The sequence below is a fragment of the Phyllostomus hastatus genome, unplaced genomic scaffold (genome assembly GCF_019186645.2).
Source record: "Phyllostomus hastatus isolate PE091 unplaced genomic scaffold, TTU_PhHast_1.1 phas_contig_17, whole genome shotgun sequence".
NCBI lineage: Eukaryota > Metazoa > Chordata > Mammalia > Chiroptera > Phyllostomidae > Phyllostomus > Phyllostomus hastatus.
In genome coordinates, this window is record NW_025333664.1 from 40080194 (window position 1) to 40100551 (window position 20358).

The following is a 20358-nucleotide window of genomic DNA, read 5'->3' on the forward strand; positions in this document are numbered from 1 at the left end:
ATGTTCCATGTGCATTTGAAAAGAATATGTATTTTGCTTCTTTGGGATGAAAGGTTCTATATATATCAGCTTGGTCTAGGGTATTGTTCATTGCCACAATATCCATGTTGATATTTTGTTTGGAAGATCTATTCATTTTTGACAGTGGGGTGTTAAAATCCCATAGGATATGTGTGTTGCTGTCTGTATCTTCCTTGAAGTCCTCCAAAATTTTCCTTATGTATTTGGTTGCTTCTATGTTGGCTGCATATATGTTTATAATGTTTATGTCTTCTTGATGGATTCTTCTCCTGAGTATTATGAAGTGTCCTTCTGGGTCTCTTTTTCTGGCCTTTGTTTTGAAGTCTGTTTTGCTAGATATAAATATTGCTACCCTGTCTTTTTTCTTCCTGTCCATTTGCATAGAATATTTGTTTCCAGCCCTTCACTTTCAGTCTGTGTAGGTCTTTTGTTCTGAGGTGGGTCTCTTGTAGGCAGCATATGTCCACAAATTTTTACTAGTCCACAGAGCATGTGGTATCAGCAGGGAAGATAGTATGTGCTTGTCTACATTTTATAGATCTGCTAGGCACACTGAAACATTAGACATTAATGCTTACTGACCCTGCATATCCCCACAACCCTACCATGCAGGAGCACATGGCCTATGGGCAATAAGTAGAAACACAGAATTATAACATCATGGGGGCCTGTTAGAAGGGACCATGGGTAACCAGAAAAGTGAAGACTGAATGGCAGAGGGTGGTGAGAATAGCACAGAAGAGGTAATTCTTGAGCTGAGTCATGAGGAACAGAAAATATTTACGAAGTAAGGGGGTACCTTAAATAATGGAACTGTTGCAGAGATACAAATATGTGGCAGATAAGGGTGGTCTCGTGGGAGGGGTCAGAAATGCAGAAATGGAAATAGAGCTTTAAGTCATATTGTGGAAGACTGTAGTATACACTACATTAGAGTTTGGATGTCACGGTCTGAGTGTCAGGGGTATCTTGATTAGAATTTGTGTTTTAGAGTAGGATTTCTCAAACTTGAGGAAAGGTTTTCTGGCAAGACAGGCCCTCAATTACCCCTCTGAGGGAGGTAACTTGTATCTGCGTATGTAGGTGTGGGGGTGTGAAGCCTGGAGACACCACAATCATTTTAATACTGGTCACACTGAGAGTGGCCAACAGTGATCCTGGGAAGGCAGAACCAGGGGACAGAAAAGAGTGAGGGAAATAGGGTGTCTTTGACATCATGGAGCCACTGGCTTGGCCCATGCCTCGAGAGGCTCACCGTGAGACTCCACTGTATCCCTTAGTCACTTTCACTGCTTCGTGATTAAGTTCTTACCTTGAAATAATTTCAAACTTCCAGAAAAGTTGCAAGAAATATTCAGAGAACTCCATTTACTACTTATGCAGATTCACCAATTTGTACCTTTGTGCTCCATTTGCTGAATTTCTGACCCAATTGAGAGCAGGTTGCAGATATCAGGCCCCTTTACTTCTTCTGTATGCAGCTCTTAAGTGCAGAAATATCCTCTCACATTCCCACAGCCCTATCATCCAAGACTGGAGCTTAACCATCGATAATGACATTTTTATCTAAAATTACATAAATTGATTTTTAACAATTTACCCAATAATGTCTTCTCTAGCATGTTTTCATTCCAGAATCATGTCATTTGGGGGAGTTCAGTTTTCTTTAATCTCTTTTAATCTGGAATTATTCCTTAGCCTTTTGGCCTTTCATTACATTGATATTTTTACAAAATCTAGGTCAGCTTGTTTATAGAACCTTCCTTAGTTGTGGTATATCTATTTCTTTATGATTAGAATCAGGTTTCACACCTCTTATTGGAATGATCTGTAATTGATGTGTTCTCGGAGCATCATGTCTGGAGGAACACAGCATCTGTCTAACCCCACTGGGGATATTAATTTTGATCACTGGGCTGAGGTGTTGTCTAGTTTCTCTAGTGTATCGTTACTATCATTCCTCTTGCAATTAATAAGCAATCTGTACGGAGACATTACTATTTATTTTTAAACCAATTTGAATTGGGTTTTCTGTTACATAAAACAAAAGCTCCTTACTGATTCAGTGGGATTAATTGCTGATTACCATGAAGAAACAAGCAAGGGATTGTGATGAGAAAAATTGGAGTTTCTTAAAAGCTTTAATTGTGGTCAGATGGGAGCAGAGCTGAACCAAAAGGCCTGCATATCCTAAGAAGACTAATCATTTGGTGACACTTGTTAATCTTTAAATTTATCTTATTAAGGCTGGACAAAAAAAAAGATTCTATATTAATAAAAATTTCATCCTCTAAAATAGTTATCATTAGTTGCATTGAATGTAACAACATTTTACCTTATTGGCAAATTTTGCAACAGTTTGCAAAAAAGTCTTCCCCTTCAATTTTTTTATTACTCTTAATTGGATAATTTTAGTTATGCTCACAAAGGATGGTAGGGACATACAAATTTCATTCAAAATACATTTATTTTTTCTGGCAAAAATGTCTCCACTAATTGTAAGTTCAGTAGCAGTTGAGCAGGATTCCTAAGAGAAGTAATGAGCCAGTCTCTGAAACAAGGATTCAAGTACAAGACATTTACTGGGAGGTGATCTCAGGGGAAGCCAGGAGGAAAGTGAAGAAGCAGCTATTGCATTATCATGTGTGTGCACACACATGCAAGTGCTTATCTGTGATTGTCTAGGTTTGGGTACCCCAGAAGCAGACCCTAAGATAAGAAGTCAAGTGCAAATAATTTGGGTTGGGGGGAGATATTGGCACTACTGCTAGGAGAGAGTGGAAGTGGGGAAGAAAAGATAGCCACAAAAGGGTGTGTTATCAAGCCAGCCCTCAGTGGGGTGACTGGACCCTGATCTCATTGGGGACCCCTGGGAGAACAGCCACCTCAGAGCTTCCCCACCTGAAGCTGGGTCAAGGTAAGTTAGGTCACATTTGCTCATAAGGAGAAGTTATATAATACATGATGGGGCTTCAGAATCTCATCTGCCTGGAGCTGCCAACCTAGTCCACCTTCCACTCGCTGGTCTGGGTTTGGCAGTGTGGCCTAGGAGAGCAACAGCATGCAAATGTAATGTGTAAAAATACTCAACAAGGATAGGTGGGTGCTAGTGGGTTTGTTCCCTCTATCCACTTAAGTGGGATCTCTATTCTGGGGGTGGGCAGAGCCAGTCCACACACACTGCTGAGATTGTGACTTTGGGTTGGAAATAGATCATAAAGAGGCCCTGAGTACCTGAGCAGAGAAAATAAATATTAGAGTTAATTTCTAAGAAATGGGTTGTGAGCAGAGCAGAAATGGGCTGAGAAAGGGTCTGCAGGATGGAATGGAGCCGAGCCGACACTGGCTATGGGGATGCACAGACATTAGGCAGCTGCTGAAAGCTTGTGGTGCTCCGAGGTCTGAATGGATGTGGAGAATGGGAAGGAACATGAGTGACATTTGAACAAGAAGACTCTGCAGAACTGGGAGTGATTGATGCACAGAAGGCCGAGGTCCCTCCCTGTCAGGTTTCAAGCCTGGTCTTGTCATTAACAGAGGGAGCCAGGACTTCAGAGGAATGGAATGTTAAGTGGAAAGTAAGCATCTGAAGCTACATTTTAGAGAAAAAAAATGAGTGCTTCTTTTTGTACATTTTTTATGGACCAATATTTCTGAGTTCAGAAGAAGGAAGTAGAAAAGGACAAAGAGGATGCTATGAACACTGGGTTTTGTTTTGCTTTGTTGTTTTTTTAAATTGGAATCAGACAAGATAAATAGTTGCAATCCAGAAACAATGCACAAGCCTGCCAACTGAATGATATGACTTCTGTCTACTCTCTTTGTACACCTTGATGAAACAATAAAGGAATAGAACACAATCAAAACCAGGGAGCAGGAAGGAACAGGCCTAATTGAGAACAAGGTCTGTGGAGAAAACCTTGGTTAATATAGAAGCTTCCAGCTGTGGGGGAGCCTCATGTTTCTAGACAGTAGACAGGGGTGCCAGATAGTCTATGATGCTGAAACAGGAAGGAAAAAGGGGGCTATATGGATAAAAGACCTTTGTAAATCAAAACAACATATGCCAACTAGGTTGCTGTCCCCAGAGTAGTGAGGAGTTAGCTCTCTTATATCTAGACCCCATTTGGAGTCTAACCCCATTTGGTTTAGGCCAGTGGGGACTGCAAGAAGGTTGGTTTGGTGCAGCATTGGTTCAACAAAAGTACTTTCAGCCCTCTGGAGAAGAACAAGTAATAACAGACATATTTCATGTCTTACAAGAGACAAATAATGTGGTCTCTTGGATCACCAGAGAAGGTCCATCGGTGGACCCATTGGCCACATATCCTTTACTCTTCTTTTTTCCTGAAATCTAACCCCAAGGCTATCTATCATTGTGTCCTGAAGCAGTCTCCTTCAGATGTGTGTTTGTCATAGGTACTTGTCTCTCCCAGGAAGATATGAATGCCATTAGTCAACAAAGAGTGACTTTGAAACGTGCCTGAACTTCTGAGGCACAACTTCGGGCGCAAAATCCACCTTTTTGGTGATGACAGCAGATATCCCTGAGAGCCTCACTGAACTATGTGAGTTTCTGTGACTCTTTTGTAGACATATAAAATATTAAAGTATTTTGGGGAGCACTATTTCTTTATGATTCTCTTTGGTAATTTCTGGTTTCTGGCTGCAAGATAATATTAATACATGCTAATAGGGCATTGACTATATGTAGAAGGTATTGCATTGTGCTATTTTGATACTGGATGATGTGCTTCTACCGACTGTCCCACATGGAATCTGCAGCCTTAGAAGGAGGGCATTCTTTAGAGGAGGCCCAACTGCTCTCCTGTTCTCCAACCCACTCCTTAAGAGCAAGAATGGGAATTTTAAGGCTCTAATCTCCATAACATGCAGGTACAAGTACAGGCACAAACACACGAAGTCCATTGGCTCATTCAGTTATATTTCTTTGGGAGCTTTGCATCTGTCTGATGGATTTTTTTGTTTTGTTGTATCTAATGAAAATTTGATGTTTGAAAACAAACCTGGAATCCTTTCTAGAATTCTGATTTGTAAGTAATGAAAGAGATGAAAAACATGACTAGCTAGAGACTTCTAGGGAACACAGTGGGTCTGTGTGTTATAGAACTAGGAACAGCTCCAGATGAGACTCCATAGGAAAAATTCCACCACCGAGAGAACATGTGGACTCCCTAAGCCAATGCCTTTATGTTTCAATGTGGTATAAAAATGTGTGTTTCCAACAAAGTATGTAGGTCAACAACATGGTTCGTGAGTTTGTGGCATTTGATCTTACCTTGTTGTTCTTGAAGCTCTGGTTCTGTCATCATATGGTTTTAGGAAGCCATTCCTTAAAAACCATTCCTATCAGCCTAGATGGCTTCTCTGTAAAATCTCATGCAATTACTTATCCAACAAACTTTTATTGAGCACATATGTACCAGGTACTATTTAAGGTATTGGAGGTCATACAAGATTCCCAGTATCTGTTTGACTAAAGGAGAATCTTCTCTTCAACCTCCAAAGAAATGGAACTTACTAAGTATGAAGTCATACACTGAACCTAACAGCATCCTTCAAGTTTCCTTGATGGCATCGTCTAACTTGGTTAAGATGACAGGCAGAAATATTTCACATCTTACTAGGGACAGATAATGTGGTTTCATGGATAAAGTGCTGGTTTCAGTCTAGAGATCTAGTTTCTTACTTTATCTTTTATTACTTCAGTGTGTGAAGAATCAAGTAAAAGCAATCTCTTCAGAGGCCTTGTGATTTAGAATAAATGAATGAATGAAAAGCATTGGTAAACTGCAGTCAGTTCACCCTGCTCACTAGATCTGATTGATAAACTTGCATGAATTTTGTAAGCCTGTTGGTGCCACTTTCGTAGCTTGAAATTGCCCATGATGAAAGTGTTTATACCACAAAATAGGAAAATGCTAAAACTTTGAGCTTTTACTCCCCAGAAAGCCAATCATAAAACATTTTTCAGCACATTACTGATTAAAGGAGTAGATACATATTCTAATGGTGAAGTGGAAAGTTTGGAAAGACAGAAACATCTGCAGGATCAAAATGAAGGAAAAAGTTGCAAATCAGTGCATGAAATTCCAGGCAATATATGCCCTAGGAAGCTAATTTTTCAAAGGAATTATGTCCCTTTTTTTCCCTCCATAGAGGTAATGGTTATGACATTTGAACCTGGGCCATTTTTATTTTATTTTATTTTATTTTATTTTATTTTATTTATTGTGGTAAGAACACTTAACATGAGATCTACCCTCTTAAACAGAACATTTTTTTTCTGTAGATATTTGGACTTTGTGTATGTTCTTACTCTTTGCTCCACTAATGACATAGGCTGTTAGTTAACCAAACAAAAAATTATTACAAGAATAAAGAGATCATGGGGGTAGTAGCTCTCTGAAGGAGTGATTGGGTTTTTTTTTTGATACACATGCATGTCTTTAACCATCTGCTCCCAAAAGCCTCCAGGATGCAGATCAGATGGGGTTTCCTGGGAGATCTCACTGGAAAAGGAGGAAAGGGATCAGAGTGGAACCCTCAGGAGGCCACGTAGGGTGGGGATTCCACATAGGGTGGGATTCCACATGAGAAGGTCAGCCTAGGCCTGATTCTCATTCCTGGTATAGACACCCAGCCCTGGCACTTCAGGCTCCTGGGCTTTAGTTTCTCCATCTGTAAAATGAGGAGGTTTATATTCAATGGAAGCCTTTGCTGCTCAGTAGAGCAGCCACTAGCCACAAGTAACTACAGAGCATTTAAAACAGGGCTAGTCTAAACAGACGTGCTCAGTGTAAAATACACACTGGATAATAGAGTATTCCTAGAGTCTCTAATTAAAATTAACCACCTACCATATTTTTCTGTCTATAATGTGCACCCATGTTTTTGGCCCAAACTTTCAGGAAAAAAAACCTTTCATTTTAATTTTTTAATTCAATTTTTAATTTATTTATATTTAGATACTTGTTTTTTGTATTTGAAGGAATTTTTGCATTTATTTTTGAACATAATGGGTATCATTGCTTTCTAGAGTCACACATTTAACACATAAGTATTAATAAAAGAATTAAAAATATTTATATAGATACAGAATTAGTACTACCCATATATAATGCACATCCTTATTTTTCCTTCAGAAATTTGGGCAAAAAAATATGTATTACCATCATGGCCAGAGAGTCTTTCAAAAGAAAGCACTAAAGTCAAGTGCTCATGGGTTGATAAGTAGATCCTAAGGAAGACCTGAATAAGAGGAAGAAGTGTGATGTCCTGTCCATGGTGTCCTTCTCATTAAGAGTCAATATGCTTATGGATCTCCTTCATTGTATATGTGAAGTCACATGTGCAGGGTGTATGACCACATAACACATGGAGCTTTCAAGTGAGGAAATTTGAAAAGACACACACTTTTGAAATGCCAAATGCTATGCCCATAGCAACCCCCATCTTCCTTATTAACCCCATTCCTGGTGGTCAGAGTTTACCAGGCCTGAAGCCAGAGCCACACACAGGAGAAGTGACAAGGGAGGAATAGGTATTTCTACTGGGACGTGAAAGAGGGACCCACCTCTTTAACAAGGGGTGAAATGAGGGCATTGGGTTATGAGGTAAGAGAAGAGAGTGAGTTTCTCATCCAAGAAAAGAATGAATTTCTAGCTAGTAGAACTGCCCACTTGTTGCCCAGGGTTGTGCATATTGCCTGTGGTCAGAGTGTCCCCCTGGGTACATGGGTACCAGCAGAGCTCCTGCAGCATGGACGAGATTAGAGTCTCAGTGACACCAGTTTTCCAAGAAGGGAAGGGATGGCCCTCCATTGGAATTAGCCTCATTTGCAGGCCAATCCTGTCAATGGCAGAAATGCAGAGTTTTGCCCCTGAGCACTTAGCTAAAAAAAGAGAAAAATTACTTTCCTTGATTATTCTTGGAAAAATTCAGGTAGTGAGCATTGTTCCTAATTCTATTTAAAAACATAGTTATTGAGTGAGAATATAGGTCTTTGTTTCTGATTTCTTCTCACTAGTTAGTTTCTCTTTTGACAGAATAGTTTTCATGATCTGTTTTTTTTTAAGTTTGACTGTTGACTGAGGGAAAATCAGCACTGAATTTAAGGAAATTAAAAATTCACATAACTTGAATTGTCAAGCCAGAGCCTGGAATGATTTTACTGTTCAACTTGGAAAAGCTGTGGTAATACAAAAAAAATTATGAAAATATTCAGAGACCTGCCCTGGGTCCAGACACAGAGCTGCCCCACTTGCTTCTACCTCTTAGTAAAGACAAAAAGCATTAAAAAGAGAAGAGCTGCTGTCATCAGGTGAGAAGGTGAAGTGCATTTCTTGGGGTTGGCCTTGACCTGACAGGTTCCCAGTATTGAGTCACTTATTCCTACTTCAGTCAGTTTGGCTGAAAAATAATTATTATGAGATCTTGTTTACTAAGAACTGAAGTCCACTTTGTCTTGCTAGAAAAAAGGTAGTGATGAGAAAGCTTTTGTGACTGCTCTCACAGCAGTGTGGAGATGTCTTGAATTAAGCCACATTTCTTTTAAATTGAACTTGTGAGTGGTGAATGCCAATGTAAGTTTCTGCTGCTTCTCCTGTGGGTTTGCACTTGTGGTCTCAGACAAATAAAGTAAGAAGGGTATAGTTTGACTAAATTAATCAAGGGTGGACAGGAGAAAGAGGGAGCAGGGAAGGAGGAAGACACAACTTAGACCCTCTATCTTTCCAAGATCTGGCCTGTGGCCAGATAGAGCAAAAAGTGGAAGTGTGCCAGTGTGACTGCCCAGCTCCACTGATCAGTGAACTGGAAATTGGGCACTGGTTGTTCCTATCCCTATCCGCCAGCCTGCAGCCAAGGTCCAGACAGCAGAGACTGAGCGCCTGTCTCAGTGGCTCTCTGTGGAATGGGCTGGAAAGCCAGCCGTGAACGATCTTGCTCAGCGGCAGTCAAAGCAGCCTAAATGCTGCCAGGTTATACAGGGAGTCCTTTATGCTGAAATTTCAGGATAGACCTTCATCTCTGCAGTAACTTTTGGCACCAAATAGAAAGCCATAGCTAGGTCTAAAGCGGCAGAGCCTGGTGTTTCTGGAGAGTGAGGTATAATCACTTCCTGCCTTTGTCCTTTAGCAACTGAAGCAACCAGCTTCATTTACATTCCTTCAGTGTTGTTGTTAAAGAGGCTTGGCAGCTCCAAAATGTTTGCACTGTCCTTTGGTCCCATTAGGATTTTTTTTCTTGCTAGCTTTTAGCTAGCATCTGGAAAGATCCATTGGACGTGCTGGGCTGATTTTTCAAGAATCTGCTTTACAACTTCAGGGAAACCAGTAAAGGAGCAAGCTTTCACCATCTAACTCTGGAGGAATTTTACAGCCTCTCAAACTACGGTACCTTTTTTTTGTTTCTTAGTCTGACCCATTTCTGGGGTGGTTTTAGGATGAAACTGCTTGTTTAATTCCTGCAGGGGAGGTGCTGGTAACTACAAATGGGAAGAAGGAATTGTTTTAAATCCTATTGAATTTCTGTTCGTATTGAACCAATGTGTTAGAGGTTATGGTTTGGGAAGGAAACTACTGCTACAACAGGCAAGACCATAATCTGAAACTTCTTTTGGGCTCTTAAGAACTTAATTTTAAAAAATTAGAATGATCTATGATGTGTAGTCCACTTGGCTTTCCTTCTGTGGGAAGGACCTGCTGTGGCCCTTGGCAGCCTATTTTTATCATCTGCTTGCATCTCCGTCCTGGAGCAGCCTTTTGAAGAAGGAGTAGATGCAACCTGCATCTTCTCAAAGAAATGGGATGAATCTGCCTGCCCACAAGGAATCCAGAGTGGATGTTTCATTGAGGACCACTGAAGTTGAAGTGCATGCATGCATTTTTCAGGCAGCTTACTGAACTAGTGAAGTTCTGGAATCCAGACTGATCTATTACTGTAGACAAAAATTCCATGCCTGTCGTGGCTCATCAGAAAGGGTTTGTATACAGAAAATTTCCACACAAACAGAGACACACAGGTCTGGATGAGGAATGAAGTTTTGGCTCTCACTGAGCCGACCCTTAACTGCTGTGCAATGTCAAATCTCTTGCTGAGAAAACATCTGAAAGAAAAAGAATTACAGACATTAGGCTTGGTTTCAAGAAGTGTACTTTTTTATTTGTGTGCTTCTGGGTTGAAACAGTTACAGAGTAGTTCCCATTCTGCTCTTAGTCCTAAACACAGAACTGTGTTTCTTTCTGGAGTCACTCCAATCTGTGAACTTGGTTAGTAAGTGATGAACTTCAAAGGCCTTGGAGCTGGGGCTCCATTAAATTGCTGAGCCTGAGAACTTGAACCTGTGGCGTCAGCAGGATTGTGGTGAAAAGCTCACTATTCTTTTAAGGACGTTTTTGGAAGCTGGCCTTCATCCAATGGGATTGCAAGTAGAAAGAAATACAGGAAAGACACCTCCAAACCTTTAAAGTGACTGAGTGACTAAAATGGTGAATGTTCTAGAAGGAGGGGTAGGTGTGCATGTCATTATTACTTTTTCCTAGATGGGATCCCACAGGTTGTTGCAGCCACTATGGATGTGAACTGAGAGGCAAATTGTGGGGCTGAAATGAGCCTTTCTCTCAAGAGCGTTGCTTGCTCATAGAGATGCAGTTCTTTGCAAAGTAGTTGTGCTTTTCTGCTTGTTGAAATGTTCCTTTGGTGCTGCTTGCTCTCTGTTTCCCAACTAATAATGAAATAGCCTCAGCAAACTGGCAGCAGCTACCATGACTTCAGTGTCTCCTACTCCATCCCCAGAGTTGACCCCTTTTAATATCTTAGTGTCACAAGAGGTGTTTTCACTGAATACATATTTTCTTTATTGTCCTCCACCTGTGAGTTGGGGTTAGGACCAGCTACAACTTGTGTATGTTATGGCGTATGAAGGGATCTTGAGTGAGACAGCAGTTTTATAATTGCTGCTGGTCCAGCCTTGCTGGTTAAGGAAAGTTTGGAGACACTCCCCAAGTCTCCTCAATGCACACTGGCCAGGATGAGGACAGATGCCTGGGGGGGTGTGTGTGTGTGTTTGACTTACAAGTAGACATTGAAGGCTTTGTGACTAAGAAGAAAGAGTACTGGGTTTTAACGTTTGAATGAGGGAAATTCCAAGCTCAAATAGCCAGGGTTGTGATTCAGAATCACATCATGTCTTTACATTTCCCTCCACATTCCAAAGTGCACTCCCACTTTAGGTTATCATGGAGCTGTTTACATCTGTTTCTTATACAAATTGAGCTCTGGAAACAGAGATTTGGAATTTCATCCCAACCTTTGATTTCTAAAGAGAAAATAAAGAGATTTATTCCCTGTGCCCTTGTGTTGACCTTGCCTGGGGAAGAGGGCTAGCACAGCTAAGGATGATCTCATCCCATTCCAGCAGGATTTCCTGGAACATGCAGGGGCTTATTCTTCCACTGTCCCTCTCTGATCAGCCACATTAAGTCCATAAGCTTTGGAGCAGATTACGGTGACATCTAATATCGGCCCCTTCGGGACTGGTGCATGAGGTCAAGCAAACACACAAAGCAATCATTATAGTCCCAGAGACCTTCAGCTGGAAATGTGGGGGGTGGGGTAGTGAGGTGGGACAAAGTCTAGGAACTATGCTTGCTATCTGAGGCAGGAAATCAGTATAAAAGGAGATGGAAGAGCTTTGGTGGGAAATAAATGGCACTATGTTGTTGACGGAAAAAGATCTTGGCAGGACTGTTGTTGTGAGTGTTCTGTGGCTTAGAAAGGAATTTCCTACAGGCTGGACTATAACCATTAAAAATGTCTCTACCTTCAGGAGTCCCAGGCGTGCAGTAGAGCCTCGTTGGAGGAAATGTCATCTTGGACCATGGGTACCCGAAGCCTGGACAAGCGAGAAAGTTTCTTTAAGGTAAAAGGAAGCCTTGATTGAGATCGCTAAGCTGCAGCTTACTCCCTTTGCTGGACTGCACGAGGAGCTGCAGGCACTCCTGTGAGCTGTAAGGGAAGCCTGCTCTCTGAGCCAGCTCTGGCTGGAGAGTTCGCCTGAGCCCAGCTGCGAGCTGTTACCAGGTTTGACAGTAGTTGGGATTTTTGTTGAGTTAGTGCCTCGCACAAAGAGATCTATTCTGTGTGTATGTCAACTGCTCTGCGCGTTTTTTTTTCCTTTTAAGCTGAATGATTTTACAATGGAAACTGGTGCATTCCCAGTGAATCAGTGCTGTTGGCTCTGTGTTTTACATTTTGCTTGATTGTATGAATCACTTAGTGCTCATTTTTTTTTTAAAGAACAACAATCAGATTCCTGGGCCTCACCCTAGACTGATTGAATATTGTTTACTGGTGTATTTTTATCAAACACCAGAGGTCTCTTCAGATCAGGCAAGAGAAAACCAAGGCAGTGTGATTAAAACAACATATAGCTTTTCTATATACATAACTGATATCAGTGGGATAAAATTACCTTGCTAGCTTAAAGGGATACAATTCTAAATGGATATTTTATATACTGCGTGTGTATATGTTAAAGCACCAGATCTTTTCTCAAAGGAGGAATGTTATAGAAGCTGCTTAACTATTACAGAGGAAAACTGACAATTTTTTCTAATTCCTTCAACCTGATGGGTTGTAAGTATGTATTAACTTGCCTTTAAAAGCTCCTGCTTCCTAGAGGCCAAACCTGATTTATTGTGTCAATTATGGACTTCAAAAAATCTGTTGCAAGAGCCGACTGATAAAAGAAAGCTAAATTCAGTAAGCTGACTACAATAAGGGAGGACATGGGCAGGACACAGTCCTGCTGGTGTCTGAGCAAGGGGAGATTGGGAGGCAGATCTATAGGGGTTAGAGGTCTAGGTCCAAGTCTTTTTGGCCGTATTTTTCAAGGCAGAGAAGTGATTGGCTTTCAGCAAAGTTTGTGATATAATAGTTTGGGATTGGTGGATACAGCAAGACAAGGGTCTTGAGTCCTGGCAAGTAAACCGTTGTTGATAGGCAAGCTGTTTTCCCAGGTGAGCTGACTGTTTGCCAGGACAGATTGTTCTGTAGGAATTTCCTACAGCAAACAGTGAAGTTATTTATTGGTTTACAGCCTTAACTTTCTGGGCAAGAGTAACCTGGAAGAAATATTTATGTTGACACAGATGGTCTCAATTCTCAGTGCTAATAGTAAGGTATGTGGACATAGCAGTCACAATTCTCAATCAGTTTATTCAGTTTGAATCAAACCTGTGTAATATCCATCCTCATAAAGCAAATGAGAGGTTCCTCAAGTCTCCTGTAAACCAGGCGCTAGACCCACCAGGCTCCTGACTCATCTCCAGTTCCTGGATTCTGTCTTAGGCTGAGATATTTATTTCATCCTGGTGGAAAGGAAGAACCCAATCCCCTCCTTAACCCACAACATTGCCTACATCAGCCTAAATACTGGCTAGTTCATAATTACCACCTTATGCTCAAGTCAAGGCAAAATGAGGAAATCTAGTATTGTCAAAATTGCCTTTGAAAGTTCCTCAGGAAGGGGCCTTGTTGGATCCAGTTTTTCTTACAGTCCTGAGGAAAATTTTTTTTTTTAGTTGAAAATCAGGTTAAAGTAGTTAACTTGTATTTCTGGGTTATATCCTGTGAAACAATAAATCAAGCAAGAAGTAAGAGGCCTGCTTGAACCTGCTGAGGGCAAACTCTGCTAGTCTCTCCTGAGTCAAATGCCTTTAAGGAAAATGTAGGCAAACTGGCCTGCTCTATTTAAGTTGATATTTTCTGTTCTGTTTTTGTTTGCAGAGCTTCAATTTATTGTAGTTAGATGCTCCATGTAAATGGTAGTTACAGTTAAATAACAGGGATTTGGACTGCATAGGTCAACTTACATGCAGATTTTTTGCAATAAATGTAGTTGGCCCTTTGTATCCAGGGGTTTCCCAACCATGGGTTGAAAATACTATTCTCCATTCATGGTTTGTTGAATCTTCAGATTCAAAGGGCTGATTGTAGTCAACAGTTATATGTCGATTTTCAACTGCTCAGGGGTTGACTCCTCTGATCTTATATTGTTCAAGGGTCAACTGTACTTCTTTCTTTCCTCTTCTTTATATATATTGTTATTCATTCGTATGGCAAGCCATAGTTTTCTTAATAATATTAATCATAATTTAAATGAGTATTATCAGTTATTATTAATTATTCTATAATTTAGGCATGTAGTTATCTGCAAGGATGAAGTAAACTTCCCTTTGGACATTTAATATTGACTGTTTAAAGTCAATTGACTAACTGATTTTAAAAATGCTATAGTTCACTAGTTGAGACAGTTTGTCATTCAGCACATTCTGGGACCCACTGGGTCTTCTTTTACTCCTCATGCTTTTTATATTTTAAATATTGAGAACTTAAGATCAGCCAGGCTCTATAGTAGGTACAGGGGAGAGAAAAACCAGAAGCCATCCTGACCTCATGGAGTTTTCAGTCTGGTAACAAAGAAAGATATTAATAAATAATCATGACACTAAACCTGTACCAATAAATCATAAAACAGTGCTTAATGCGAGACGTGAAAGGGGCTTTGAGAATATATAACATAATTCAGGGTTCCAGAGAAATCTTTCCTGAGGAAGTGGCCTTTGATTTGTGAGCTGAGATTGACTATTATCTAGGGAGGTGGGCAAGGCTAAATTTTGGAGTGACTCTTAAGCTACTGCAATGCTTCACATACACCATCAAGCATGAACATTCTCGGTTATATTCTTAGCTCATAGCTAAATTCTACATGCTTGTTATAACCTCCTTGGTTATTAGGGCTCATGTGATTTTGTGTAAAGTGTAGATAATTGAAAGGCAATCATTGGACCTCTGTTTCTTCATTATGTTCCCCCATCCAGTTTGTGTGCATTTAAACCAGAGTTGGTAACCACTAGAAGCAAGCCTTGATTTGTGTCTTCCCATCTGTCCTGGCACATGGAAATGACTCAGATAAGTTACAGGACACAAGAGTTTTGGATAATGCACAGATTGTGTGAGCAATCTGGGATAAGAATGCCCATGGCTGTTGTTCATGTGGAATTACATGCTGGAACCCTGGCCACAGAAATCCTGTGCTGCTGGACCAACACATTTTCCACAGTCCTTTCCAGAGCCATTGTTGTCCCTCACCCACCTGTGAGAAACATTATCTTCCCGCTCTGTAAGGTCTCTGTGGAAACACATGAGGCAGGCTGGTGATGCCCTTGACAAGGCAGCCAAAGTCACCTGCACCTAATTAATGGAAGTGGACATCTATTGCTATCAGATTTCAAGGGTGTGTTGTGTGAAAGAGATTGTGTAAGAAATACATTAACTAGACTGGTAAAGTTATAGATGGTCCTGCACTAGGGCAGAGAAGCTCAGAGTAATCTTTGATCCCTCCTTTTCCTGAATCCCACTCTGCCCCCACACCAGCCAGGAGCCCAGTGCTGGCAAATCCCTGGGAGGTTTCCAAAATCTACACCCTTCTTCCCTTTCCTACATTACCTCCCTACTTTGGTTCTCATTCCTTCATTTGTGGGCACCGTGGATGGTGCTCCTAATCCATCTGCACTATTTCCGAATATATGTTTGCTTTCTCCCAAACCATTGTATCCATCCATGTTGCCTACTTACAGACTCTAGCCCATGCTGGACCCAGCACCAGGTATGCATTCTCACCTTCAAGGACTTTCAGGCTGTGCTCCCACCTTCTCAATTCTTCTCCTGGTCCTGCCCCTGTGCCATCATGGGTCTGCTCCTATGGCCCAGACCTGCTGATGCCCATACTGTAGGCTTTCCCCACTCTGCCTCTGCTCTCACTGTCTACCTCTTCCCATCGGATTCCCACGTACCTCTCCAGACTGCCATATACTAACTTTATTCACTGATGGTGGAGCTCCCACAGCTGAGCTGATATCTACCTTTACTTTGTCTGAAGATAAAATTGTGGTAGAAATGTTGTGTATGAAGGCCTAGCTGTGGCCCTGATGTAGTGGTGGGAAGTAAACTTAAACCCCTAACTCTGGACTCTGCAGTGAGGGATTTGTTTTGTCTTTTTGTTGCTACATCCCTGACCACGAGGAGGATCCTCTTATAGCAGAGAACAATGCCAGGAAGTATTGGTGGGAATTGTCCACTCAACAATTCTAATTTCTCCCAGGTATCTAGGGGACCCTGCTGTCATCAGCCTACAAGTTGATAGAGTTCCCTCTTTCTGAGTGCCTGCTTCCTGCCTCCCTTTGCTTCACAGACAGGGAAACAGCTGGTTTTAACTGAGCAGGAAGAAACGTGCTTTGGTTCTACGGACCCTGCTCTCCTGTGCCTCCAAACTGCTCGTGCTCTAGGGAGATGCCCTGGCCTTGGGCTCCCAAACTACCCGGGGTGTTGGAGGGCCTGGCTCAGCAGCAGAGGCTCCATTTGAGGAATCCTCTTCATGGTCATTTTGCACAGTTTGTACAACAGGTACATCATGTCCATCTTTCAGAAACAGAAAACCTGTCATTATGGTTCAGGGAAGTCATAGGAGTGCTCTCTGGCACATAAAAAATAGAAGTGCAACTCACTTTGAAGAAACCTAATTGCTAAAATCTGACTACAAAACAGATAAACCAGGAGTAATGAGACACTTCACCCCAGGAGACTTCCCTTAACTATCGGTGTTTCCTGGGTGTTTGAAAAGTTATTCTGCTTTCAAAAAATCTATCTGCAGGCTAATTTTCAGTCATCCAGAACTGTCACTACTGCATCTGTGGAGCCTCAGTGATTTTGGCATTTGAGTTTTCAGACTGTTCTTTGTGTAGAGTCATTTTTCACATTCACAGCCCAGGACAGCAATTCTCTGTTGTGTAACAGGGGACAGAGATGCAGGGGCTTGAAAAATAATGGATGGAACCAAAATCACATTTTAGTCAGTAACTTCATTGAAGAAATCCTTACATGGATCTGTGGGTGTTTAAAAGTCATAGATGTGAGGAAGTGTTGTACCCTTGGTCTCCCAGCATGACTCCTGAATAGTGAATAGATGTCACGTTCCATGCCAGGTGTGCAGGGAGGCACCCTGTCATGGCCTATGACCAGGAAAGGACTAAGCACCCTGCAGTAGAAACAAAATAGTGATTAGAGAGTTGGTTAGAGCAGGTGATGTATCCATAATTATTCATAATAATATTGCAAAGCATACCTGACATCAGTATTTGTATGTCTTTTGTTTTCCATAAATAAGTTCTTCTTAACACTTCCTGGACACTTGCACCTGGACAGGTCTTAGCAGTGCTGTCTCACACAACTACAAAGCAAGCCACAGGTGTCATTTTAAATGTCCTAGTAGCTACATTTAAAGAAAGTAAAATTAATTTTAATAATATATTTTATTTAACCTAGTATATCTAAAATATTGTCATGTCAATATTTAATAAATATTAAAATATTAATCAGATGTTTTACATTCTTCTTTTTCATACCATGCCTTTGAAATCTAGTGTATATTTTACACTAAGCATGTTGTCTTAGTTCAGACTAACCACGTTTCAAGTGCTCAGTCCCCACATGTGACTGGTGACTGCTGGATTGGACAGCAAAAGCTTACATTGAATCTAAACTGAGTCTTGGGAGACTCAAGTGCCAGGGCTCAGTAGTCTAAAGAAGGGATGGGAATCAGACCCGGCCTGACCTTCTCATGTGGAATCCTCACCCTATGTGGCCTCCTGAAGGTTCCACTCTGATCCCTTTCCTCTTTTTCCAGTGAGGTCTCCCAGAAAATCCCATCTGGAGAGACAGGGGGGATAGTGACTCTCTGGGGAAGTGGATGGTTTTTTGGGGGATACAGATGCATGGCTTTCACCATCTGTTCAAAACACCTCCAGGATGCAGATCAGCCTACCCCACTCCTGCCCTGGGCATGACTTTGTAGGGATGCCATGAATTTATTGGACAGCAATTCCTGTTCTTGTTTCCAAGAAAAAATGGATTTCCTGATTTTCTAGAGTAGTTGTTCCAACACATTTTGGCCATCTCTTTCTGATATTACCTGTTGCCCATTGGGCCTCAACACAGTCTCACTTGCTTCAGGGAACTTTAAAAAAAAAATCAGGAATGAAATAGGTTTCCCTGGTTATTCTTAATGACATATTTCTTAGTTGAAATTGAGTTTTCATAATAGGAGGATTCCCAGGAGGGAATATAGAGTTGAAGCACTATTGTGTCAAATGTGTGACTTTCAAAACATTAAAAACATGATTCTCATACAAATTAGAATGAACTTCTGTCAGAACTTTATTCAACCAGGAAACAGGCGTAAAGCTGGTTCAAAGAACACTTTAACAAATAATGTATTTGTGGTTTTCTTACAGAAAGACATTCTGTAATAAGTTTACTGAGTTAAAATCAAAACTGGAAAAAATCCAACAAGGAAATAAAAATAGCACATAGGAAAGTCAAACAAAATTTAATCATCTTTTGGTGGGTAGTGTTGGCATCACCCAGAGCTTGTTAGCAAGACAGCCTCAAGCAATGGTTCTCAAAGTGTGGTATCAGCTTCACCTAGAAATTTCTTAGAAATACAAATTAAGTAAACAGGATGATACAAAAAAAACATAGAAATGTGTACATTCTAGACCTGGCTTCATGTCCCCACCCAGAAAACAGGGTAATATCACCTTCCCCACTGGGTTGTGAACACCAGTGTTATAGAACAGAAAGAGTTCATGCACCCAGCACTAGCAGAGCCAAACCCTGGGCACCCAGAATTGCCGTGAAGAAGTAAAACCCACTGACTTATTTTATTGATGAATTGTGCCAGCCAGGAGAAAGGGAAGCTGATGCTAAAAATCATGAGACATCATGGTTTAGGTGTTGAGGGTCATACTGGGATCTGTGAGGTAAGGGTGATGAATCATTTCTTGAAGTCTTGAGGGCAGCTCTGAAGTCTTTTCTGGCTTCCCTCTGTCTGGGAAAGTAGCCATGGGCCAGTTCACCTTAGGGCTTAAGATCAGAAGCATAATTTAAGTCAAGATGTTATCTTTAGCCTGCCGGAGATCCAGAATGTGTGACCATTAGTCAGTTCTGGGCTACTGTCTCCAACTGGAGAGGGGGGTTGCTGATTATCCTGGGGGACAGGCTAGGTCTTGGGAGAGGGAGAGGGGGTGGAGGGCATAAGGGAGAGAGAAAGGGAGGGATAGAGAGAGATGATTCCTAGAGCTAGGATTTAAAACTAAATTCAATCTAAGTCAAAAGGACCCTTTGGTTTCAACAATTAGTTCAGACATACATCATACTTTGATGAGTTCGGTCACTTGTTTTCTATAAGCCTTGCTGTTATTGCCACTATCTGATAAGATGTTCTGTTTTTGTCTGTCTGCTTTCCCACTACATCCTCACTTTTATTTGCTCACTCAAAGTGGTTGTGTAACCAAAAGTACAGGTTCAGCTGCCTTCCTGCTCAAACCCTCAGTTCTTATAGGGATAGGGAGAGGAGGGCTTTTTTTCTTTAGCCAATTTTCTTGCTAGCTTTTGGTATACTTTGGGTTGCTCTATCCATTCATCTTTCTCGCCTTTGGTTCACTCCGTGTAAGAACTTCCCCCTGCCCATCCTGGCCAATGGGGAAGACTCCTCAGGATCCCTGACTCACTATGGTATCAGAGTCAGTGGGGGGCGGGAGGGGGCACTGCAGGACCTGCCCTCAGGAAGCCTGGAGATGCCATAGCCCTCAGCCTGCCTGGCGATGCTGGACATGGTGCCTGCACGTCTGGGGGAGCCAGCTGGCTGGAGTCTGCAGGACACCCCTGGATCCTGGGGTGCCTACAACCTCTGTGCAGCCCCTGGACATGGCCTGCCCCTCCAGCTGCCTGTCTAAGGTAACAACTGCACAGACACACCAGTGGAGATCCTTAGAGGCAGGGTGACTCAGCTTAACAGACAGAAATAAAATCTTCACCCTACCCCCCCAGTCTTTAACACCTGATGTCACCATTTATCCACACACAGGTGGTCCAACCTTCATTGTGCTGAGATTCAGAAGTACAGGCTCCTCCCTTCTCCACAGAGAGTTTGGGGGAAATGACTCTTCAACTCTCTTGTCAGTATACACTGCCATTTGCCAAAATAACAAACTGGAGCAACCTGTCCTTTGCTAAATGTCCTTTGCATTTCGGTGAAAACCACTGTTTTGGTGCCTTTCCACAGGCAGAGCCCAGACTTCCTTCTTATTCAACTCATTTGTAAAATTCATGTTTAGTTTCACAAACACTATTCTGGGCATCATTCTAAGCACTTTACACCCAAATCTTCATACTATCATTATACCCAGTTTA

At 41.5% G+C, this 20358-nt stretch overlaps 1 protein-coding gene across 13 annotated transcripts in view; it reads left to right on the top strand.

Moving 5' to 3' along the window:
• RIN2 (Ras and Rab interactor 2) overlaps window positions 1-20358 on the top strand; it is a 230294-nt gene that overhangs the window by 117479 nt on the left and 92457 nt on the right. For 11 of the 13 annotated variants that reach the window (XM_045832679.1, XM_045832683.1, XM_045832680.1 and 8 more), the window contains one exon: window positions 11873-11965. In XM_045832679.1, the coding sequence (XP_045688635.1) occupies window positions 11873-11965 (93 nt within the window). Of the gene's footprint in view, window positions 1-9160; window positions 9438-11872; window positions 11966-20358 lie in introns of those variants that run through there. The other 2 variants (XM_045832682.1, XM_045832687.1) reach the window with 2 other exon arrangements.